The 24,278-nt window shown below is 44.3% G+C and overlaps 2 protein-coding genes across 5 annotated transcripts in view; one reads left to right on the top strand and one right to left on the bottom strand.

Annotated features, from left to right (window-relative positions):
- Positions 1-21,948, top strand: part of METTL9 (methyltransferase 9, His-X-His N1(pi)-histidine) — a 32,799-nt gene extending 10,851 nt beyond the window's left edge. The window contains exons 3-5 of one of the 2 annotated variants that reach the window (XM_060282999.1): positions 879-1,088; positions 4,332-4,516; positions 21,203-21,948. In XM_060282999.1, the coding sequence (XP_060138982.1) occupies positions 879-1,088; positions 4,332-4,516; positions 21,203-21,405 (598 nt within the window). In that variant the 3' untranslated portion in view covers positions 21,406-21,948. Of the gene's footprint in view, positions 1-878; positions 1,089-4,331; positions 4,517-21,199 lie in introns of both variants that reach the window. The other variant, XM_035131400.2, reaches the window with a different exon arrangement.
- On the bottom strand, positions 5,750-18,079 carry IGSF6 (immunoglobulin superfamily member 6). 3 transcript variants are annotated; one of them, XM_035131404.2, is made up of 6 exons: positions 17,893-18,079; positions 17,166-17,519; positions 15,184-15,290; positions 13,722-13,760; positions 11,468-11,548; positions 5,750-10,785 (listed from the first exon to the last, which is right to left on the bottom strand). In XM_035131404.2, exons 1-6 carry the CDS (start codon positions 17,957-17,959, stop codon positions 10,744-10,746), a joined length of 690 nt encoding a protein of 229 aa, XP_034987295.1. In that variant the 5' UTR covers positions 17,960-18,079; the 3' UTR covers positions 5,750-10,743. The 3 variants fall into 3 exon arrangements, with proteins under 3 accessions (XP_034987295.1, XP_034987297.1, XP_034987292.1); XM_035131406.2 differs by lacking the exon at positions 11,468-11,548; XM_035131401.2 differs by lacking the exons at positions 5,750-10,785; positions 11,468-11,548 and having other exon boundaries at positions 11,604-13,760.
- Positions 21,949-24,278: the final 2,330 nt, after the last annotated feature.

Here is a 24,278-nt window from a genome sequence, read left to right as displayed (position 1 = left end):
GGCCAAAGTATTGGAGCCTCAGCTTCAGGATCTGTCCTTCCAGTGAGCACTCAGGGCTGATTTCCTTAAGAATGGATAGGTTTGATCTTATTGCAGTCCATAGGACTCTCAAGAGTCTCCTCCAGCACCACAATTCAAAAGCCTCAATTCTTTGGCGATCAGCCTTCTTTATGGTCCAGCTCTCACTTCCATACATCACTACCGGGAAAACCATAGCTTTAACTATACGGACTTTTGTCGGCAAGGTGATGTCTCTGCTTTTTAAGATGCTGTCTAGGTTTGTCATTGCTTTTATCCTTTTTGGCGAAGAGGCTTGAATAACTCAGAGAAGCTATGAGCTATGCCATGCAGGGCCGCCCAAGACGGACAGGTCATAGCTGAGAGTTTAGACTAAATGTGATCCACCTGGAGAAGGAACTGGCAAACCACTCCAGTGTTTTGCCAAGAAAACTCCATGGACAAAGACAACAGGAATATAAAAGTTATGACGCTGGAAGATGAGCCCCTCAGTTCAGAAGGCAGTTATTCACTAGGCAACTTTAAATGCTGGCTAAGGGCCAACGCAGGTCAAGCTCTATCTGCACTATTCATTTAAAGCAGTATCGTACCACTCTAAACAGTCGTGGCCTTCCCTAAATAAACCTGGGAACTGTAGATGTTAATGGTGCTAACAATTGTTAGGAAAACCCTGTTCCGCTCACGTGAGCTACAATCCCTAGAAATAGGGGCTGAATGTTAAACCACTCTGGAAATGGTTAAAACGTTTCCCATCGCTATGACTGCACTGGTTTGAAATTAAAGAAATGTTGTCTCCACTTCCTAAATTTGCCCACTTCATTCATAAACAAATAAAACCTCATCGTCTTTTAACATTTCAGGTTACTGGGAAGAGGTTCCATGTTTGTGTTTTCACCCGAACAATTTCAGAGACTGCTTAAAATAAATCCAGACTGGAAATCCCGTCGGCTTCTCGATTTAGGAGCAGGAGATGGAGAAGTCACAAAAGTCATGAGTCCTCACTTTGAAGAAACCTATGCTACCGAGTTGTCTGAAACTATGATTTGGCAACTTCAGAAGAAGAAATACAGGTATATTGCTTGCTAAGTGGGCTGTGTGCTACGTCAACGATACTACGTTAGCTATCTTCTCCCCCACCTCTGCCATGGTCTTTCAAAGCATACAGGCTGTTACAAGATTTCTATCTGATAACGATAATTATTTCTGCAAATTAGGGAAGATACTATCTGTTTGCTTTTTTAAAATAAAAAAATCTCATTAGGATTTACAGTCGTACATTGGAAGTCGAACGGAATCCGTTCCGGAAGTCCGTTTGACTTCCAAAATGTTCTGAAACCAAAACGCGGCTTCTGATTGGCTGCAGGAAGCTGCGCCAGTCGTTTGACTTCCGAAAATTGTTAGAAAACTGGAACATTTACTTCTGGTTTTTGATCGTTCAGGAGCCGAAACATACAAGTTCCAAGGCGTTCGGCAACCAAGGTACAACATCCTGCCTTTCTGGTGGTTTTTCAGACATGGGGCAGGAGAGTAATGTGTGCATTTCCCTTGCGCTTGCTGAAAGGAGGAAAGCTGGACAATAGCCGTGTTGTAGTTGTAGTAAAAAAGGTACGGTGGGTAAAGGACCCCTGGACAATTCAGTCAAAGGCAACTATGAGGTGCGGCACTCATCTCACTTTTCAGGCCGAGGGAGCCAGAGTTTGTCCACAGACAGCTTTCCGGGTCATGTGGTCAGCATGACTAAACCGCTTCTGGCGCAGTGGAACACTGTGACAGAAACCAGAGCGCACGGAAGCGCTATTTACCTTCCCGCTGCAGCGGTACCTTTTTATCTGCTTGCACTGGTATGCTTTCGAACTGCTAGGCTGGCAGAAGCTGGGACAGAGCAATGGGAGCTCAACCTGTTGTGGGGATTCGAACTGCCGACCTTCCAATCAGCAAGCCCCAGAGGCTTGGTGGTTTAGACCACAGCACCACCCCGCTTCCTTTGTGGTTGTAGTAGTGCAGCTGGGACCTTGGTGCCATGAGGCCAGCAGCAATCAAGACTCTTGAGTCAGAGGCTGCAGAATCTCCAGCTAAGCAGCCAAACAAGGAACCGGGCCAGCTTTAGGGCTCTAAGCCTGTTGGTGGAGACCAGAGTCCACTAGGCCTGAGGCTGTCAGACAGGAGCCCCGAGAACAACTGTCAAGGCTTGTAGGTCTAGAGCCAGGACCCTCACAGGTATCAGAGACTGAGAAAACAAAGGCTTCCCACAGTACCTCGCCAGTCCATTGGTATAGGGAGCTAACAAGGCAAGAGGGTATGGAGAAGTGCCAGACGGTTGGCCCTTTAAGAATCCTAAGGTTATCCACAAGGGGTGGAGCCTTGGAGACGTAGTCTAGTGGCAGAGGCTTGAAGATGTTCTGTCTGCTCTCAACCTTCATCAGAGCAAGTTGCTCACCTGGAGCTATCTGTGGTTCTGCAACTCCTGACTTGCCTTGCTGCTTTGAGATCCAGCTTCAAACCACAACAAGACACAGGGGCTGTTGACTTACTGCAAAGGAGATCTCTAGTGTCCAATTTAGCCTGAATTACCTTTGTGGGTCTCTTAACTTTTAACTCTTGAAATTTTTTTGTTCCTCCTTCCTTTCTCTCGCCTGCACCTCTGCCCCCCCTCCCCAAAATTAAATGCTGTAGCTGCAGTAGGACAGAAGCTACAGCTTGTGTTTTGGAGGATGACTGTACCATGATCATTTCTTTTCTTTTTTAAAAATAACCCATTCTTATTTTTCTGAATGAATATAATGAAAACAATGAACATTTAGAACAGGTATATCCAGCCGTTTCAGACCCAGGATCCACTTTTAACCCAAGCAAGCATTTGGAGACCTATTTCTTAAACCTTTACCATATATTTGCATTGCGGTACTGCTCCTGCTGTGACCCACTTTGGATCAGGCCACAACCCACTAGGGGCAGGCATGGCCAAACTTGGCCCTCCAGATGTTTTGGGACTACAACTCCCATCATCCCTAGCTAACCGGACCAGTGGTCAGGGATGATGGGAATTGTAGTCCGAAAACATCTGGAGGGCCAAGTTTGGCCATGCCTGCACTAGGGGGTTCTGACCCACTAGTTGAAGACCAGTGGTTTAGATCACATTAGAAGTATGGCCATCAGAATGCATCAAGTAGGTGTCCCTAATCTGGTGACCTTTCAGATACTTTGGACCAGGGGTCAGCAAACGTTTTCAGCAGGGGACCGGTCCACTGTCCCTCAGACCTTGTGGGGGGCTGGACTGTATTTTGAAGGGGGAGTAAATGAATGAATTCCTATGCCCCACAAATAACCCAGAGATGCATTTTAAACAAAAGGACACATTCTACTCATGTAAAAACATGCTGATTCCCGGACCATCCGCAGGCCAGATTGAGAAGGCGATTGGACTGGATCCAGCCCCCCGGGCCTTAGTTTGCCTACCCATGCTTTGGACTATAATTCCCATGAGCTCTAGCTAGCATGGTCAATGGTCAGAGATGATTGGAGTTGTAGTCCAAATTATCTGAAGGACTCCAGATTGGGTAATGCTGATGAACAAGTGCAAAGACCTGTTTGGCTGAGGTGAGTTTCTGGCAAAAAATATGCTTGTGACTCTGGGAAGTTGTAAGCCATACAGTACTCCCTTTTCTTTACAAATGAGAGAAATTCATCTTGTTTTGATTGCCTCCTGACAAAGGCTTCTATTATGTGTCAGCTTCTCCAGCCCCATTATTTGCCAAGTTCTGCTGTATCAACTGTAGCTGATATAACCTGTTCAAGTTTTCTAGTGTCTGGCGATTTCAAGAAAAGCTGCAGCTAACAAAGCTAATACAACCCCTTTTGTATTAAAATTGTCATTTTGAAGTTATTGCAAACAGATAATAATGCTAACACTGGCTCTGATGGAATTATTGACTGTATTACATCTGCGATCATGACAGACACTCTAGGCTGCCACTGTTCTGCAAATGTGACAAGTTCCTCTGCAGAGAATTTAAGGTCCTGTCTGTTTATTCCCTCTTCAGCATGTACCCAGCAAATTGCTGTTCATGTGATGAAATCTTTCTGGAGTAAGACGTACAATGTTGATTTGCAGATCTCCCACTGCAAAATAGATGCTAACACTATAAAGCCCACACTCCTTTTGCAGAATCGTCTGCATACTGGCCTAGACTTAATGAGCAGAGGTTAACCCATTATTTGCTTACTTTGCCTCACATCGTTGTAGGCAGAAAGAGAACAATCTCTCCTTGTCTGGTTGTAACCCTCAGCATTTTCCCCCCTCCCTACCTATACAGAGTGCTCGGCATCAACGAATGGCAGAGCACAGGGTTCCAGTACGATGTCATCAGCTGCTTAAATCTTCTCGATCGCTGTGATCAGCCATTGACTGTATTAAAAGATATTAGAAGTGTACTGGAGCCTACGAGAGGCAGAGTCATCCTGGCATTGGTTCTGCCCTTTCATCCATATGTGGAGAATGGTAAGTGTTTTAACAGTTGATTGATGGGGGTTGGGAGGGAAGGAAAGGGGGACTTCCTCACTCCTGCAATTGCATGAGAATCTGTTCTGCAGGTGTGTCCCAAGAGCAGTTTGCAATTGCAGACAGCCTGCCTAGAATCCTCCATGGGTGCTATATGTCTTGCCTGGAGTGGCCTGGCTGGCCTCACTTCCACGGTTGCTCCCATGCTGCTCTGAAATGTTTAACATGTACGCCAGCAAGTGCAGGCAAACCACATTCCCAGAGCTGTATGGAAGCAACAATGGCTCCACGTATGTAAAGTGCCTCTTAGGAGGACTTATTTAGAGGCTTAAGCCAGTCATATCCTGTAGTCAGAATAAAAGGCTGGACCACGTTAATTTTTTAAGGAGCAATACCTGGTTGAGGTTATGTCTCCACACCCGAAGAACGCTGGTTGTAGTTGCAAAGGAACCTACTCCACCCATGCCCCAAGCTGACTTTTATCATAGTTCATTTTTTCCAATACTCTCTCTTTCTCTCTGTTTTTTGTGTGTGTGTGGTTCTGAGTTTTTGTTTTGATTTGTTCTGAGTGGTTTTTTTTAAAACTCACATATCCAGCATTTTGGTCAATAATGTCCACTGTACAAAGCAAATTTAAAATAACCAAAGGAAGGAAACTAAGCTTACAGCCTGTTCATCATGCGCAAAAGCTACAAAGACAAATCTTAATTTGTAGGGAGTCTGTTCTTCCATGGGAATAGATACCCATACCTCAGCATCATGCAGATGACAAAATGCAAGAAAGTACTTTGTATACGTTCAAATTTTGGCAGTCGTGTTTTGCTGGGGATGGGGGAAGTTAACATGCAAGAAAAAGAGAAATGAGGTGATGAGAAAAGACTTGTTCTGGCTTTGAAATCCAGGCTTTCTTCTTTACAAGTTCAGTTTCTGCATTACCTTCTATTCCCACCCTTTGTTCATCCGCTCATGAAAAGTGGGAAGGATGTGTTGTCTCTCTCTGTCTTTCTTAAAAAAATTGTGTAAGCTTATAAACCATCATTTGTGGCAATAATATATCTTGTGAGGAAGAGGTAGTTCCAAACTGGTTTGCGAGAAAAGCACAAACCAAAGTTTCCTGGTTCGGACAAAATGCCAAACTATAGTTTGCAACAAACCAGGATCTGTGGTTGGGAGCTGATGGTGCATGGCCAGGGGACAGGGCACAGTCCAGAGACCCCTTTTTGCACCCTATCGTTTGGGATCCCATTTGAACCACCACAACAGATCTCTTAGCTTTTGTACTGTTTTGAACTACATACATACAAAAGTAGAAACATTTGACTTCCCAATTAATTTTGATAAAATGCCATGTTGACAAAGAACTTTTTTTGGGGGGGGGGGGTCTTGCTTCAGCACTACTGAGGAGTGCGCACAATTGTTGTTTTTAGTATTTATATTCCATCTTTCTCTCAAATTAGGATTCAGGGTGGCTTACAACATTTAAAACAGCACTATGAAATACAAAGCGATAAAAACAAGCTAGTTAAAAGCAATAATTAAAATACAGCAGAACACATTCAAAACCAAAAATTTAAACCCACTTTGCCCTGTCCGCAGCCCAGTGTCCGCTCCTCCGTTTTCAAAGGCCTTAGGAAGGCGTTAGCCTGCTGGTGGAAGGATATCAATAGGGAACCAGTCTAGCCTCTCTTGGGAGGAAATTACACAATGTGGGAGCAGCCACAGAAAAAGGCTCCCTCTTGTGTCACCACCAGCTGTGTCACTGATGTCGATGGGACTGAGAGAAGGTGCTCACCTGAGGATGTTAGCACCCAGGCAGGTTCGTGTAGGGAATTACGATATTTCCTGTAACCAGGGCTCAAGCATAGAGGGCTTTATAGGATACAACTAAGTCATGCATCACAGTGGCCAGATCTGATAAGGAACGGGCGCAGTTGGTGTAAATGCACTTCTGGTCACTGCAGCACCCAGGTTCGGGGCAGAATCCCAGGAGTACAGTTGTATGCCTGTAGATGCTTCTTAACCACAGGTGTGTTGCCAGTTTTGAAGGGACCTTGGGCAAGGTGCCCTTGCAGGGGGAAGACAACACCGCCCTCCTTGCTCTTCTCCTTTCCTGCCTTGCCCTGGCTGCTCCACCACTGCTTCCCGACTTCCTTCCCACAAAGCCCTTCCCTGGTTGCTCTGCCACTTCCTGCTTTCTCCTATACTGCTCCCTGCTCTGCATGCTTAACAGGCAGCAGCACGAAGTGGTCTCTTAAAGGGAGAGGGGTAAAAAAAGCAGAACTGGGGAAATTAAGATGTTTGGTGCAACTTGCACCTCAGCAGGTCTTTTCCTGCATAGCAAACCCACCCAGTAATTTAAAGGGGATACTTCAGCAACTGTCACCAGCCCCAGTATGTGCCCTGGACTGGTTGTTCACACCATTCTCCACCATGGACCAGAGTTGCTGTTTCTGGTCCATTTAGGGGGAGCCCCCATAATGTACCATGCAAGACCTAGGCCCCAGAATCTGTGCTTAAGCTGGCCTGAGTTGTGAAATGGTCGTCGTTCTTGCGTTTTCCATATCTTACTTTGCAATTCTACAGTTCTGTTTCTCTCTGTGGGGTTGTAACTTCTCAGGATTTCCGGGGTGCTGCTGTTTCTCTCCCACACCTTTATGTCCAGGATCCTGTTTGGTAACTGTACAATAAAACTTAACACAACTTCCTGGCAAGGCAACCAAGCACATATTGGCATTTGTTTCCTCATGGTTCAAAGACCAGTGTTTGCTTTGAGATCAGGATGCTAGATATGTGGGCCTCTGAAGTACAAGATGGGCTCACCTTTTGAAAAGGCACAGGCAGCTCTAAAACTAAGCAAAGAAGGGTGAGGGTGGGCAGGAGAATGTGGGGAAGATGGAAATCAATGAAGGGAAAAGGAAGGAGGACCACTAAAAACTCAATGACTTTTCCGATGAAATAGGTTGTATTCCATTAGCCCCTGCTCGAAGTAAACCCACTGAAATTAATTCCAGTTCTAGGCAGCTCCTGGCAAAGGTGTAAATGCTACATTTACATTTAACATGTTAGCTATAGGGTTGCCTTGGTGAAAAACACCAAGAAAAAATGATTTTTCAATTGACTTGCGGACATGCCTGGAAGCGAAAGGAAAGTCCGATGCTGTAAAGAAAAATATTGCATAGGAACCTGGAATGTAAGAACCATGAATGGAGGTAAGCTGGATGTGGTCAAAAATGAGATGACAAGAATAAATATCGACATCCTGGGAATCAGTGAACTAAAATGGAAGGGAATGGGCGAATTCAGTTCGGATGACTATCATATCTACTACTGTGGGCAAGAATCCCGTAGTAGAAATGGAGTGGCCCTCATAGTCAACAAAAGAGTGGCAAAAGCTGTGATGGGATGCAATCTCAAAAATGACAGAATGATCTCGATACGAATCCAAGGCAGACCTTTTAACATCACAGTAATCCAAGTTTATGCACCAACTACTGGTGCTGAAGAAAGTGAAATTGACCAATTCTATGAAGACTTACAACACCTTCTAGAAATGACACCAAAGAAGGATGCTCTGCTCATTACAGGGGATTGGAATGCTAAAGTAGGGAATCAAGAGATAAAAGGAACTGGCAAGTTTGGCCTTGGAGTTCAAAATGAAGCAGGGCAAAGGCTAATAGAGTTCTGTCAAGAGAACAAGCTGGTCATCACAAACACTCTTTTCCAACAACACAAGAGACGACTCTACACATGGATATCACCAAATGGGCAGCATCGAAATCAGATTGATTATATTCTCTGCAGCCAAAGATGGAGAAGCTCTATACAGTCAGCAAAAACAAGACCTGGAGCTGACTGTAACTCAGATCATCAGCTTCTTATAGCAAAATTCCAGCTTAAACTGAAGAAAGTAGGAAAAACCACTGGGTCAGTAAGATACAATCTAAATCAAATCCCTTATGAATACACAGTGGAAGTGAGGAACAGGTTTAAAGATTTAGATTTGGTGGACAGAGTGCCTGAAGAACTATGGATGGAGGCTCGTAATATTATACAGGAGGCAGCAACGAAAACCATCCCAAGGAAAAGGAAATGCAAGAAAGCAAAATGGCTGTCCAACGAGGCCTTACAAATAGCGGAGGAGAGGAGGCAAGCAAAATGCAAGGGAGATAGGGAAAGATACAGGAAACTGAATGCAGATTTCCAAAAAACAGCAAGGAGAGACAAGAGGGTCTTCTTAAATGAGCAATGCAAAGAAATAGAGGAAAACAATAGAATGGGGAAAACCAGAGATCTGTTCAAGAAAATTGGAGATATGAAAGGAACATTTCGTACAAAGATTACCATAATCAAGGACAAAAGTGGTAAGGACCTAACAGAAGCAGAAGACATCAAGAAGAGGTGGCAAGAATACACAGAGGAATTATACCAGAAAGATATGGAGGTCTCGTACACCCCAGGTAGTGTGGTTGCTGACCTTGAGCCAGACATCTTGGAGAGTGAAGTCAAATGGGCCTTAGAAAGCACTGCTAATAACAAGGCCAGTGGAAGTGATGATATTCCAGCTGAACTATTTAAAATTTTAAAAGATGATGCTGTTAAGGTGCTACACCCAATATGCCAGCAAGTTTGGAAAACTCAGCAATGGCCAGAGGATTGGAGAAGATCAGTCTACATCCCAATTCCAAAGAAGGGCAGTGCCAAAGAATGCTGCAACTACCGCACAATTGCGCTCATTTCACACGCTAGCAAGGTTATGCTTAAAATTCTACAAGGCAGGCTTAGGCAGTATGTGGACCGAGAACTCCCAGAAGTGCAAGCTGGATTTCGAAAGGGCAGAGGAACCAGAGACCAAATAGCAAACATGTGCTGGATTATGGAGAAAGCTAGAGAGTTCCAGAAAAACGTCTACTTCTGCTTCATTGACTTTGCAAAAGCCTTTGACTGTGTCGACCACAGCAAACTATGGCAAGTTCTTAAAGAAATGGGAGTGCCTGATCACCTCATCTGTCTCCTGAGAAATCTCTATGTGGGACAAGAAGCTACAGTTAGAACTGGATATGGAACAACTGATTGGTTCAAAATTGGGAAAGGAGTACGACAAGGTTGTATATTGTCTCCCTGCTTATTTAACTTATATGCAGAATTCATCATGCGAAAGGCTGGACTAGATGAATCCCAAGCCGGAATTAAGATTGCCGGAAGAAATAGCAACAACCTCAGATATGCAGATGACACAACCTTGATGGCAGAAAGCGAGGAGGAATTAAAGAACCTTTTAATGAGGGTGGAAGAGGAGAGCGCAAAATATGGTCTGAATCTCAACATCAAAAAAACCAAGATCATGGCCACTGGTCCTATCACCTCCTGGCAAATAGAAGGGGAAGAAATGGAGGCAGTGAGAGATTTTACTTTCTTGGGCTCCTTGATCACTGCAGATGGTGACAGCAGTCACGAAATTAAAAGACGTCTGCTTCTTGGGAGAAAAGCAATGACAAACCTAGACAGCATCTTAAAAAGCAGAGGCATCACCTTGCCGACAAAGGTCCGTATAGTTAAAGCTATGGTTTTCCCAGTAGTGATGTATGGAAGTGAGAGCTGGACCATAAAGAAGGCTGAGCGCCGAAGAATTGATGCTTTTGAATTATGGTGCTGGAGGAGACTCTTGAGAGTCCCATGGACTGCAAGAAGATCAAACCTATCCATTCTTAAGGAAATCAGCCCTGAGTGCTCCCTGGAAGGACAGATCGTGAAGCTGAGGCTCCAATACTTTGGCCACCTCATGAGAAGAGAAGAATCCTTGGAAAAGACCCTGATGTTGGGAAAGATGGAGGGCACTAGGAGAAGGGGACGACAGAGGACAAGATGGTTGGACAGTGTTCTCGAAGCTACGAACATGAGTTTGACCAAACTGCGGGAGGCAGTGGAAGACAGGAGTGCCTGGCGTGCTATGGTCCATGGGGTCACGAAGGGTCGGACACGACTGAACGACTAAACAACAACAAGATCCAGGACAAGGTGCTGCCTTTCAAAAAAAAAAAACCCCAAGACATCAGTTCCGCCTTTGAGATCCTGGTGATGTCCGGGAAAATTCAGACGTATGGCAGCCCTAGCTTAGTATGACACAATAGGTAGGAGCTTTTTGCTATATCAAGCTCACTTTCCCCCCTTCGGATGTTAAATGTGTGAATCGCGTTTCCAGTTCTACCGAACCCGTGAATGTGCATCTGCTATGATAATTCATCCATTTTGTGGCTTTTATCCAAATGTCCCTGCAAGAAAAGAAGCGAAGCATGCTCAGTAGTTTGCTAGTGTGCAATAAAACAAAAAAAACTTGATCCCAAAGAGTGATGTTTGCTGCAGTGGTGCACCGCACTTCTCTCTCTCTTGTTGTTTTTAAAAAATACCACATATATCCATATACCAGCAAAGGAAAACTTATACCAGCTTCCCAAACAATTGCAAATTCTCCGAGAGCTTACTCAGTGAAGGGATCCCTATACCATACTGGCATCCATTGGCAAGCTCAAAAAGATTAGCTTTCTATGAAATATTATTCTGTCCGGAATCTTTACGGTATGTGTAATACTGTTGTATTTTTAAGCCTACTTTCTGTAGCTTGTTTTTCATTGCGACATTCCCATTTATACAAGATACATTTCTGTGAGAGTTGCAGGAAGAATTATGCTATTGTCAGAACAGCTATGCCACCTCCAGGTTGAAATGGATAAGGAAGGACAGGTGCCAAGTCACAGCACAGACAAGACATAATAATTCTTTTTGCATTCATTGCTAAACTTAGAATACTAGAGCAACATTGGCAAAGTAGCACAGCCTATAACCCAGCCTCTGTGCTGCCGCCCAATTGGTTCCTTTCCCCTTCTGTCACTGATGCGCTGTGGTTGCCCGTATGAACACAGTTCCTGCCCCCTTTCAGTGCTCCTGGCTACTTACATGCCTCCGCTGCCTGTTGTGCCTCTTTTTGCCAAACTCCTTTGCGATTGCTCGACAAACGGCTGCTTTGCTTCCCCCACCCTGGAAATTTAAAAGAGGCTTTGAACACTTGTCCTTGCCTAGCAGTGTAGGGCACCCTGGTGGGTTGTTGTTTTTAAAACAGAAACTGAGAAAATGACCCCTTCTGACACTGCTGATGCAATAGGAAACATGACTGTTGCTAACAGTTGTAGGGCGGGGTATTTATCAGCTGCAGGACCATAGCCTTATACAGAGCCAGATCAGACCATTCCAGCCATCCCTCTCTTTGCTGTTATATTGTGGAAGGGAGCACAAGTTGGTCAGTGTGCCCTGACAAATAACAGCAAGCTGATTATTATTATTATTATTATTATTATTATTATTACAGTGGTGCCTCGCTAGACGAATTTAATTCGTTCCACAGGTCTTTTCTTATAACAAAAAATTCGTCTAGCGAATCCCATAGGAATGCATTGAATTTTTTTTTAATTTTTTTTTTGCCCATAGGAACGCATTAATTGAATTTCAATGCATTCCTATGGGAAACCGCAATTCGCTAGACGAATTTTTCATAAAACGAATTCATCTAGCGAGGCAACCTCCACTCGAAAAATCATTTCGTTAAGCGGAAATTTCGTTAAGCAGGGCATTCGTTAAGCGAGGCACCACTGTATTATTATTATTATTATTATTATTATTATTATTATTATTATTATTAATATATTGCTCAGTGCCCAAATAGACTTCTAAGTGGTCTCCAAGTATAAAAACCAGTTACACAAATCTTAAAATGCAAACATTCATAATTAACTACAAAACCCATGTACATTAATGACATGAAATAACTAAATAATAAAATTGTAATACACAATGAAAAGTACCATTTGGAATACCAACGTCTGTAATGATATCATGCAATGAAAGCGATCCCATTTAAACACGGCAGCAATGAAAAGAGGAAACATGGGTCAAGGTGCCTCCGAAAGAGAAAGGGTGGCAGCTTTAGCCAAGCAGAGGCCCAGGCCTCTTCCTTGCATTGCTTCGTTCCCTGCTGGTCCCTCTCTCGCTTTTGTTTCGGTCTAGCCAGGCGCCCGTCTCCACATATGCAGCACACTTGAGTGTCAGGTGTCAGCCCTCTGCCCATCACCTGCCTGTTCCCCATGGAGCTCTGTCACCAGGCAGACCCAATGAGGAAGGGACCTTGCTGTTCCTATTGCTAGCCATGCAAACTGGCTACCTCAAGAGCCGCCCACGCGGCGCATGTGCTCCCTTTCTCTTCCCCGTAACACCACAAGAGGAAGGAGGAGGAGGAAGCAACCCCAGCAGAATTCTGTGTTTCCGTCTCAGCATAAAGTGGTGCATTGTGGTGCACTTACTTTTCTGGTCCTCCTTTCTAAAGCAGAAATGGATTAGGGGAAAACTTTTGCGTCCTGGATGTTGTCGGACTCCTAAATTCCCTGAATACTGACCATGCCGGCTAGGACCAATAAGGAGTTGGAGTCCAGCAGCATTCAAATCGACTGCAGTTTCCCCACCTCTGTTCCAGATTGGCAGCAGTCGTAGTCTGGCTCCATTTCCCCAGCTGGAGAAATTCAGTCAGGAGATGAGGCTGCACACATCTGTTTTCAGACGTCATCATAGCTGCCAAGTTCTCCCTTTTTTTAAGGGAAATTCCCTTATGCTGAATAGGCTTCCTCGCGAGAAAAGGGAAAACTTGGCAGCTATGGACGTCATATGCAGCAGCAGCAGCGGTTCCCTGGAGACTTTGAATTAACTCGCCATAGACTGTTGTGTAGCCTACAAACTTTGTGATCTTCCAGCTGTTGTGTGTATAAGATTGCAGGGGTTTTTTAAAGGCTTGCCATATGCCAGCCCACTGCAGATTTGAAATGCAACAGGCTGGACATGCACCCAGGTGTTGCCATGTGGAAAGATCATATTCAGGGTTCCAGCCAGCCATGTCTTCTTTCAGGATAATCCCTCTTCCCCCAGTTTTCTAAGGGGGTTTCTCTCTCAAGGGTGGCTACTGAACATGCTTAGGCCTCACTGAGTAGCTTGGAAGGGTGTCTCTCTTAAGAACTGGGGTTTTAACTAAAGTTTTTTGTCCCTCTGCAAACCCCAAGCTTGCTGATACCTCCCTCCTTTGCGTGGGTAGTTCCTTTTCCTGCTCATATAAAGATTCACCCTTGGAGAATTCATTAACTACCTTGTGTACAGGATTGCAAACACTTACGCAAACATTGACATGCCTCTCTGTTTTCTTGAGTTTAGGCTGTGGAAACAAAGGTGAACAATGCATTTTAGCAAAGGGGATTGGTACCCCCCCTCTCTCTTTTAAGCAAACATTACAGAGATTGGAGATGATGTGGCAATGGGTATTTTTGCTGTTGCCTTCAAGGAACCATAGTGATGGGAGCCACCTGTCACATGGAGAAGTAAAATGTTTGGGAGGTTAAATTGAAGAGCAGGTCATGTTGGGTGAAAAATGGAGATACGGATAGAGTGTGGGATTTAAACTGTGGCGTCCCAGGTTCAAATCACTGCATGGGCAGGAAGCTCTCTGAGCAATTTGGGCAAACTGCATGCTCTCTTAACCTAACCCACCTCTCGGAAGTGATGATTGCGAAGATACAGGTCACATCCACACCACACAATTAAAAACACATGCCTTCCTGCAAAGAATCCTGGGAACTGTAGTTTACCCCTCACAGAGCTACAAATGCACCCTTAACAAACTATATATGGTGTGGATGTAACTGCAGTGTACTTGGGGGTGGGTGGGGGATATAACCCACCCTGAGTTCCTTAGTGGATAAAATACATCAGTGTGCCAACATATTTTAAAACTGCCCCCCAAATCATATACAAATGAAATAAGCATAAGTATCGTATCATAAAAAAATCTAGCACTAAATGATATATGCAAGCAGCAGAAAATATCCAGTGAAAAGTGGCCAACTCAGCTGCTAGACCAAAAGCCAGGCCCAAAAAAGAGGGTTTTGTCATTTAGACAGAATGCCATCAAAGAGGGGGCAATGCAGACCTTCCAAGAGAGAAAATTCCAGTGCCAGCGTGCAGCCACTGAAAAGGGCCCCTCCTCTTGCGTCTCTACTAAACACACCTCAAATTGGGCAGGAGAAAGGAGAGGTTCATCTGATACAAGTTTGTATTGGAGCAGGTAGCAGGTAGCCCTTGTTTAATGCTTTGAAGGCTGAGGGGATGGAAGTAAACCAGTAAGTCAACGAGTTGTTGTAACAAAAGAGTCATATGCTCCGTATAACCTGCTCCATTCAGCAGAACCACCACAAATTCAGGCCCTGCAGTTTCCATAACTTTGTAAAAGCAGCCTTACGTAAGGACTATTGCAATAGTCCAAATCAGAAGATGCACCAATTGTACGATTCAGCATAAGGCAGCTTCCTATGTATATTCCCAGTTTTGGGGTGTGTGTTTTTTTAAGAAGTGGATGTGGCTCACATATCTAGCTTGGCACCAACCGAATTTGCAGAAGTGGCGCGGGTGTCATAATCACATGCCCTCTTTTATTAAAAAAAATATATATTTTCACAGCAAATAGACTTGCAACCCAAGGCTTGGTCTTGGGTTTTGTTCATTGAAAGCATTGTAAAGCTGTTAGGATCTGGTATAGGAGAGAGATTGAGAGAGAGGAGACACACACAGAGAGATGAACATACCTTAGTGAATAACTTAGAAACTGCCAACAAGGCAACAAGATAGAGGAAGAGTGTAACTGAGATGGCCAGCATGCTGTACTCAACTCCTCGGCTGTATGTTCCACTCCCTTTTTTAAAAATAAGAGCGACAAAAAGAATATTGTTAGTTTAGTTTAAGTTTGCATTATTGGCATAGTATGAGTGATGATTTTCTTGTGCTTTTTAATGATTTTATAAAAAGGAACACGTAACCATCATCTGAGACCTAAAAACAGTGATGACGGAGCATAAAGTAAGCAAACCACCGGCTCTTCTATGTAAGGAAGGGAGTGGGAAGGAGAGAAAAAGTAGGTGTGGAGGAGCATCTAGACCTGGGTGGCAAGAGGTCACCATGTAATCCAGCTGAAGACCCAAAGGCACAACAGATTGTGCAAGTTATTTGTATATAAAGACCTATGTAGATGTCACAAAGAGTTCCATATGAAGTTATATTTTGCAGGTACAATGTTCAAATGGGAATGATTATTCATATATGTCCTAAAAGTCCACCAAAGAACTGCAGAGACCTCAGGTTCTGTGTTTCCAGTTTCTTGTTTTGATTCCACCTTGAGGAGTCTAGACCAGGCATCCCCAAACTGCGGCCCTCCAGATGTTTTGGCCTACAACTCCCATGATCCCTAGCTAACCGGACCAGTGGTCAGGGATGATGGGAATTATAGTCCAAAACACCTGGAGGGCCGAAGTTTGGGGATGCCTGGTCTAGACCATCAGAACATGAGAAGAGCCTGCTAGGCCAGTTCAGATATAATGGTTCCAGCTTTATATGCCGCTATTTATAAAAACCGGTCAGGTCTGCAAGCTCCTCCTCCTTCCCTGAAACACCAGCTTCAGCACTTCAGTCAGGATGAAAGCAAATCACCATTTCCCATTACACTCAAAACTTGCTGCTTAGTGCTGGTTTCCTAACCAGGATCTTAAACTAAGATCAAACCATGGTTTTAGAAACCTGGTTATCAAGCAGACATTAAAACAGAGTTTTCTGCTTCTGAGATAGCAAGACACTCTTCAAATTGGGCTGAAGCACCAAAACAAGGGAGGAACACGCAGGACAAAAGCCCATTCCCAGCTTCGTAAACCATAGTTTATCACTTAAAACTATGGTTTAAGAACAAACTTAAGGTAAAGGGACCCCTGACCATTAGGTCCAGCCACGGACGACTCTGGGGTTGCGGCGCTCATCTCGCTTTATTGGCCGAGGGAGCCAGCGTACAGCTTCCGGGTCATGACTAAGCCGCTTCTGGAGAACCAGAGCGGCGTATGGAAACGCCGTTTACCTTCCCGCCAGAGCAGTACCTATTTATCTACTTGCACTTTGACGTGCTTTCGAACTGCTAGGTTGGCAGGAAGAACAAACTTTGTTGGCCTCTAAGGTGCTACTGGACAATTTAAAAAAATTTTTTTTACATAGTTTATCATGTGAATCAACCAACTGAGTTAGAGAGAGTTAGGCTTGCTTTGTATCTCTCTGGTTTTGATTAGTTTGAATATACAGTATGAAAATCATTGTGCAGAGCCAGAGCATTAGTCCAGCAGCCTGGCATAAGCTTTCCAAGGTCTCAGGCAGGGATCTCCCCCCCCCCATACCTACCACCTGATCCTTTTAACTGGAGATGCCAGAGATTGAGCCTGAGATCTTCCGCATGTGCCTTAGCGAATTTGCTTTACAGTTTATTAAAATAGTATTCGTAGGGAGCAGTCTTTGACCTGCAAGTGAGATATAAACAGGGCTTTTTTCTGGGGGGGGGGTGTGCAGGGGTACGCACACCCCTAAACATTTTGTGAATCTAAGTTTGGCCTCATTGAAGGGCAGTAATTCAAAATGAGTAGGAAAATGAGAGTACCCCTAAACATTTTTTTTAGGGAAAAAAAAGCACTAGATACAAACCTCCTTAAAATAATAAAGAGAACCCTTCCCCGCTCAAAAGAATAAAGTAGCAACCAACCTCTTATCACTAACACTGTTCCGATTCCAGTTTGCTTGGAGGTGGAGGAATTGGAACTTGAAATTGCTACCCCACAAAAATAAATTGCGCTGTCTTCTTCATTGATTTCTTTGATCTCAAGCTGAGCCTGGTTCATAGATTTTGAGTGAACCAGTTTGAACTTTGTGCTGTTTATACAGTAGGGAGTGCACAAGGCTTCATGGGTACGCGCAAGATATCGAAACCACAGAATGGTCGGAGTGGATGTGGGGCATCCCTGAGCAGAAAAAGTACACGGTATAGTGATATATTTTGATGCAGGGTAGCCTTCCATGAATGGAGGTTGAGATACTGTCACTTTGCAAAAGTCGGCACCTATTGAGGAGGAATAAACATACCCCGATGAGAAAGTCAATTGAAAAAGGGCGAGGAGTCGGTTCTCTGCATATTACAATCTGGGAGCTTGCTGTTACCTGTTAATTGCACAGTTTCCGCAAGCCGTTTGAAGGCTCCAGTCATCACCTCCACTAGCGTGACTTACAACCCAATCCTGTGCATGATTCTGCAGAGATAGAGGAAATTAGCTTCCCCCTGCCCCCACTGTTTTTTTGGTCAATTGCCTCACCCCACCTCTGCCTGAGTTTTTCTCAAATAAATCTTGTTCTCATGCTTTCTGCAAGAGCTGTTGTTTTTAAAGCTTAATGACAACAGAAAGGATTAAGAGAGAGAGAAAGAGAGAATTCCTTACCTGCATAATACGTCACCCAGATAAATTGCAGCACCAGAATCAGAATCCATTGCTTGAACATTGCCATTTTGCCTGCAAAGTTTCCTCTGAAAGGGTTTCAGCTCAAGAAAGTGGAACTGAAGTGGAGACGGAATGGAGAGCCCTTGTCAGTTACAGTTCTTCATATTGCACAACTGAGGAAGTTCCTAGCTCTGTATTTACATGATGTAAAATAAAGCACAGGGTGTCTCTCTGTGGAACTGTTTTCGGCTTATTTGCTGGGAAATCCTTACAACACTACCCTTCAGGAACCTTTAAAAAAGGAGGGGAAAGAATTATTTAACTAAAGTAACAAGTAAAAGTAAAGGAGCCCTGCACGGTTAAGTCCAGTCAAAGGTGGCTGTCGGGTTGCAGCACTCATCTTGCTTTCAGGCCGAGGGAGCCAGCGTTTGTCCGCAGACAGCTTTCCGGGTCATGTGGCGAGCATGACGAAACCGCTTCTGGCACAACGGAACACCGTGATGGAAACCAGAGTGCGCGGAAATGCCGTTTACTTTTCCGCGACAGCGGTACCTATTTGTCTACTTGCACTGGCGTGCTTTCGAACTGCTAGGTTGGCAGGAACTGGGACAGAGCAACGGGAGCTCACCCCATCAAGGGTATTTAAACCGCTGGCCTTCCAGTCGGCAAGCCCAAGAGGCTCAGTGCTTTAGACCATGGCGCCACCCGCGTCCCAAATTATCCTTTCCTGAAAACAGCAGATTCCTATTGTTACATCTGGTTCAAGCAAACGGAAAGAGGGAGAGACGCTCACCAAGTCGACAGATTATAATCATTATGCTTTCTATCCCATCTTTCCTTCGAGGAGTGTGCACAGTTCCAACTACACCTTGTTTTCTCTTGCCCTTCACAAGGCAGTACTATGGAGAGGGCCATGTGAGCAACAGGGTTTAAGGTCACATCCACACCAGGCATCAAAAGCGCATGGCTTCCCCCCTCCCCCCCCTCTGTTTTCCTCTCCATCTCATAGCACTAGAACCTGAGGACATCCAACAAAGCTGAATGTTGGAAGAAAGTGCATGGTTAAGATGGAATTTGCAGTGGTGGCCGCCAAGCTGCATGGCTTTTAAAAAGCGGATTAGACAAACCTACTCCTATCAGTACCAATATCAATTTTAATTTTGAGCTGGGAAAGAGGAGTACATGGTTCACACCCGCTTCTCGGTTAATCTCTGCGAGGACCCTATAAGGTAGGTAAAGAGGCTGTGACTGTCCCAAGGTCACCCAGAGAGATCGATGACAGAGTGGGGAATTTGAACCCTGATCTCCTAGGTTCTAGTCTGACACTCTAACCACTACACCACACTGGCTTCCTAGAGTTCTGCTATGGGGCATCTATTTAAATTAAGCAGGTAAAGTGGAAAGCAATATGTTGCTTAGAGAAGGATCTGAAATACTTAAAGCTTGAATTTGTTTTATTCTGGATTGTTTTATTTGATGTCTTAATGTGTTGTAAACTGCTTTGAGATTTTTTCTTTAAAATATAAAGCGGTATAGAAAGAGATTAATCATCATCACTGTATGGCTCTAGACATCCCATTGTGGCGACCATAACCTAGGTTTAAGGTGTCATTTGACAATTTGCTTATCTTCTGAGTTTCTAACACTTGAGTTTCTTTGGGCTGCAAAAGTTTTACTGCCTCTGTCGTAAGTCTTCACATGGTGGGTCATATGGTCCCTGCACTTCCTTTCTCTTGAAAATTGGGAATGAAGTGGCTATCACCCAAACTGCTTTGCCACTTCACTCACAGAAACCACACTGTGTAGTGATGAAAGAGCATTTTGAACATTGGCAATACTGGAACAACTTAGACTGAGGCAGGCAATAGTTTTCAAGAGCCTTGAAAGTGGTTTGAGAGAGGTATCGCTTCCCACGGTTCATGTACTCATTTTGTCCCACAATTTAAAAATAAACATTTTGGAGTTTTGAATGCAGAAGCACACACATAGAAGGAAATAAATTCAAGCATTGGGGAATAACTCTCCTACCTATTGTTGCAAGAAAGTAGAATAATTTGGAAGAAACCAAATGATTAAAATTATCTGGTACTTTTTACAATAACCACTACAATAAAGGAGCGGTATATATTTTTTCTTTTAATTTTATTGATTTTTCATTATAGACAAAATGAGGTGCTCATGACATCAAACAAAACCACACCCAACACCAACACCACCCAGTTACATTCATTAATCCAAGAAATATGGAGAATAGTAATAATAAGATTTCAGGGAGACACACTGTTTAATTAATCAGTTTTGCAGTATTGGGATAAAGAAAAACACAGAGGAGTAATACATAAATGGTAAAGGGGGGGGATCTCATCATGAGTTCCAAACTGTGGCAGATTGCAATGGGGAATTAATATCATTATCTTTAAGGAATTTGTAAATTGGAAAGGCAAACCAGGTTTTAATAAATTTAACTTTTATAAATTCCATCAAGTACTCTCAGTTTGTGCACAAGTTTTTCCATATACCCATCCATGTTTCAGCGAGGGGAATTTGCATTTCTTGACCTAATAGGGAAAGGAGGTTTCTTTCCCTTGCTCCTGGTTTTTAGAAGATGGATTAAGATGATTTTTTTTTCACCTTTGGATGCTGCCTGGCTGTTTGGGAAGAGCTTGCTCTGGGCTTTACAGCTCTTGACTGCTCATAGGATTTGTCCATTATTGTTCTTGATTTGTTGTTGTAATTTCTGCCTTTCCTAACAGATTCGCAGCCTGCCTTGTTAGAGCCATTAGGCCAAAAGGGCAGAATAAGTGTGTCACGGATGGGGGGTGGCTGCTCCCGAGTAAGCACTCCACACATCGTCTGGATTTTCAGAGTTTTATTGTGCATTCTATATACAGTGCTGAGATGTCTCAAATCATGTCTGCTGAGCGTGGGGCAGAAGCCTGCAATGGCGTCTGGCAGGCTCTGACCCAGCCTTTAAGACTGGTCCCCAAAATGCCCCTCCTACCGCCACTACGGATCCCCATTGTGTCAAACCTGCATCCGCCCCTTCTCTGCTTCCCAACTGCAGTTGCGGCTCCAAGATGCTGCTAGAGCCTTGGAACCTCCTTCCCCTTTCCTCTATCTCCCGAGGCTCCAGGATGCTGCTAGAGCCCTGGAACCTCCTTCCTGCCTTGCTGCTCTCTGTCCCGTCTTGTTGCCAGTTTGTGCGTGTGGGGAGAGAGGTCTGCTTCCTGCCAGTCCTCTCTCTGACAAAGTGAAACAGATTTAAATAGAGATAAATAACTAACGCGAACCCCATGTTCTTTTTCAGTAGGTGGCAAGTGGGATAAACCTTCCGAAGTTTTGGAAATCAAAGGACAGACGTGGGAGGAACAGGTGAACAGCCTGCCAGAGGTTTTCAGGAAAGCTGGCTTTGCCATAGAGGCGTTCACTAGACTGCCGTACTTATGTGAAGGTGACATGTATAATGACTACTATGTCTTAGATGATGCTGTCTTCGTCCTCAAACCAGTGTAAATGTGTCTTCTGAGTCAAACCCAAGAAGCAGTCTGTGAATGAAGCATTTTGATTTCGGGGTTTTTTCTCGGTTTTTATTAATTACAGGATGGGAGGAAATAAAATTGTGGTTATCCATTCTAAATCGACATCATGTATGAAGTCTAAAGGTCAAAATACTAATTTCTTTGTAGTATGTTTTGGAAGGGGGGGGGGAAAGAACTCTTTCTTTTTTTAAAAAAAGACAGAACTCTTCTGTTGATGATTTCTTAAACCCCCCACGATGCACCTGCAATCCAACAATAAATCGAAGATATTTTTATACCTAACTATGGATAAGGATCATGATCCAGCCATAGCCAGGAAGCTACATAAACTGACCCAGTGCAGCTGGTTTTTCAAGGACATGCGAGAATACTGGCAATAAAGCTGTCCATCCAGTATAAAAAAACTGGATTTTATCAAGTGTTGGGATGGATTTTCTTCCATGTTGATGAAGTTATTTTATCTGTTGGTCTTCAGCACATGTTTTTAATCATGCTAATAAAACTTTTTTTGAGATGACTCATGTATCCAATCTTCATTTATGCAAACAGAGTCTTGTGTAGCCTTAGATAACTTGGGTGTGTGCATGTAAACATAGGAAGTTGCCTTGTGGTCTGTATCATTCAGCACTGTAAACCCTTAATTTGCAACAACCTGGGATGAACTATTTCCCAGCTACCTACAATCCTTTAACACAGGTGGGGGGACCTCTGGCTCTCCGGATGCTGTTGGACTCCAACTCCCATCAGCCCCAGTTTGCATGGCCCAATGGTCAGGGGTTAAGAGGATTGTAGTTCAGAAACTTCTGGAGAGCCACAGGTTCCCCACCTCTTTCCTTAGCATGAAGTGCAGGAGGCATAATATTCACCAGTCTGCCAAGCTTGGGTGCTCTACCTGCAGAGTTAAGGCATAAGAACAAACGACACTGCCTTATTCAGAATCAGATTGTAGGCTCAGTAGCGTCTATTCTGACAGCCAACAGCACCCCAAGGTAGAATGTAGGGGCTTTCCAGCCCAATAATAATAATAATAATAATTTTATTGATTGCACCCCACCCATCTGGTTGGGTTGCCACAGCCCAGCTGAAGATGTCAGGAATTAAACCCGGGGTGTTTGTGCCCACAAAATATGTGTACTGCTACTAACACATGGCCAAGGCTGTAGTTGCTATGCAGTGAAAAATGCACACCTAAGATGCTGATTCATCACAAACCGTTGTGGAGAACTGGATTGCAAGGTTGGAAACATGAGGAGCTGGCATTGCAAAGATCCATCCCCGCATGCAAAGCTGGGAATTTCCCTGTTTTCCATTTATGATTAAAAGACCTTGTTGGTTTCGCTGTTCATTCGTTAGAAGTACATTTTTCCTGTTAAGCATCGTTCTCATTAGTCCTGTTGCCATGTGTTCTCATCGCCATGGATTGCTTGGCATGGTTTGGCAGCTCCAGGCAGAGGAGGAGCAGATGGTGAGGAGCTAGAGGGCTGGCAACCAGAGATGGAGGAGGGAGGTCCTCCCCTTGTGAACCACCCCCCTCATGTCCGAGATCTGTTGGTTCTCTCTACTGTCCCTCCTGTTGTCTTTGTCCATGGAGTTATCTTGGCAGGGATACTGGAGTGGCTTGCCAGTTCCTTCTCCAGGTGGATCACGTTTAGTCAAAACTCTCCACTATGACCTGTCCATCTTGGGTGGCCCTGCATGGCATAGCTCATAGCTTCTCTGAGTTATTCAAGCCCCTTTGCCACGACAAGGCATTGATCCATGAAGGGGACGACAGAGGACGAGATGGTTGGACAGTGTTCTCAAAGCTACGAACATGAGTTTGACCAAACTGCGGGAGGCAGTGCAAGACAGGAGTGCCTGGCGTGCTCTGGTCCATGGGGTCACGAAGAGCCGGACACGACTAAACGACTAAACTACAACTGTCCCTCCTACCCAGAGTGCAGAGGATCATCAGGAAGTAGGAAGAACTCTAACCAGGCAGAGGTGCCTGTGCAAATTGCTATCATTTGGGGTTCCTTTTACAGTCAGCAGACTCTCCCAGAAATTCTTCCAGAATCCTTTTCCTCAGTTTTGCTCATCTGTTAGTGAATTCCCATGTGGGAATAAACACCTCACCCATTCCAGTTCTGCTTAAGTTATTTACTGAAGAATTAACATTACAACTTATACAACTACTGGTCTAAGGAAAATAAAGTAAAACTATGTACAGAGACTCGTTCCTCCCCTCTGGAAAAGAGTAACACCCATTCCTTTCTCTCTTCCGGAGCATGTCGAATAAAGAAGTCTGTTGCTAAGGAAACCCTGCTGCTGGGAGAAAACCTGTTGCCAGGGGCAAAACTATGCAAGGATCATTTAAATTCTATTTATAGATTACACTAACAAGAGGGAGAGGCTGAACAATAGGAGGTGGCAGAGGGGCAGGACATAGTCATGCCATCAAAAGCCTGGCGCCAAATTCATAGGCAAAGCCAGGTGCATCTGCCCAGACAGAGCACATGTAAGGGGAGGGAGCATGCTAAGGGGAGAAGGAGGCCAGAAACTTTCAGAATTGGACATTTGTTGTTGTTGTTGTTTAGTCGTTTAGTCGTGTCCGACTCTTCGTGACCCCATGGACCATAGCACGCCAGGCACTCCTGTCTTGCACTGCCTCCCGCAGTTTGGTCAAACTCATGTTCGTAGCTTTGAGAACACTGTCCAACCATCTTGTCCTCTGACGTCCCCTTCTCCTAGTGCCCTCAATCTTTCCCAACATCAGGGTCTTTTCCAAGGATTCTTCTCTTCTCATGAGGTGGCCAAAGTATTGGAGCCTCAGCTTCACGATCTGTCCTTCCAGTGAGCATTCAGGGC

The sequence above is a fragment of the Zootoca vivipara genome, chromosome 14 (assembly GCF_963506605.1).
Source record: "Zootoca vivipara chromosome 14, rZooViv1.1, whole genome shotgun sequence".
NCBI classification, from domain to species: Eukaryota; Metazoa; Chordata; class Lepidosauria; order Squamata; family Lacertidae; genus Zootoca; species Zootoca vivipara.
This window is presented reverse-complemented; position numbering and strand designations above follow the sequence as displayed.

Excerpts from the sequence above, each read along its gene's own strand:
- IGSF6 (XM_035131401.2), bottom strand. The coding sequence starts at position 17,959 with ATGGCAATGTTCAAGCAATGGATTCTGATTCTGGTGCTGCAATTTATC. Across the intron at positions 17,520-17,892 it reads CTGGGTGACGTATTATGCAG|GTGCCGACTTTTGCAAAGTG; the intron begins GTAAGGAATTCT and ends CCTCCTCAATAG. Across the intron at positions 13,761-15,183 it reads TTTCTAAGTTATTCACTAAG|CCTAAACTCAAGAAAACAGA; the intron begins GTATGTTCATCT and ends TTGTTTCCACAG.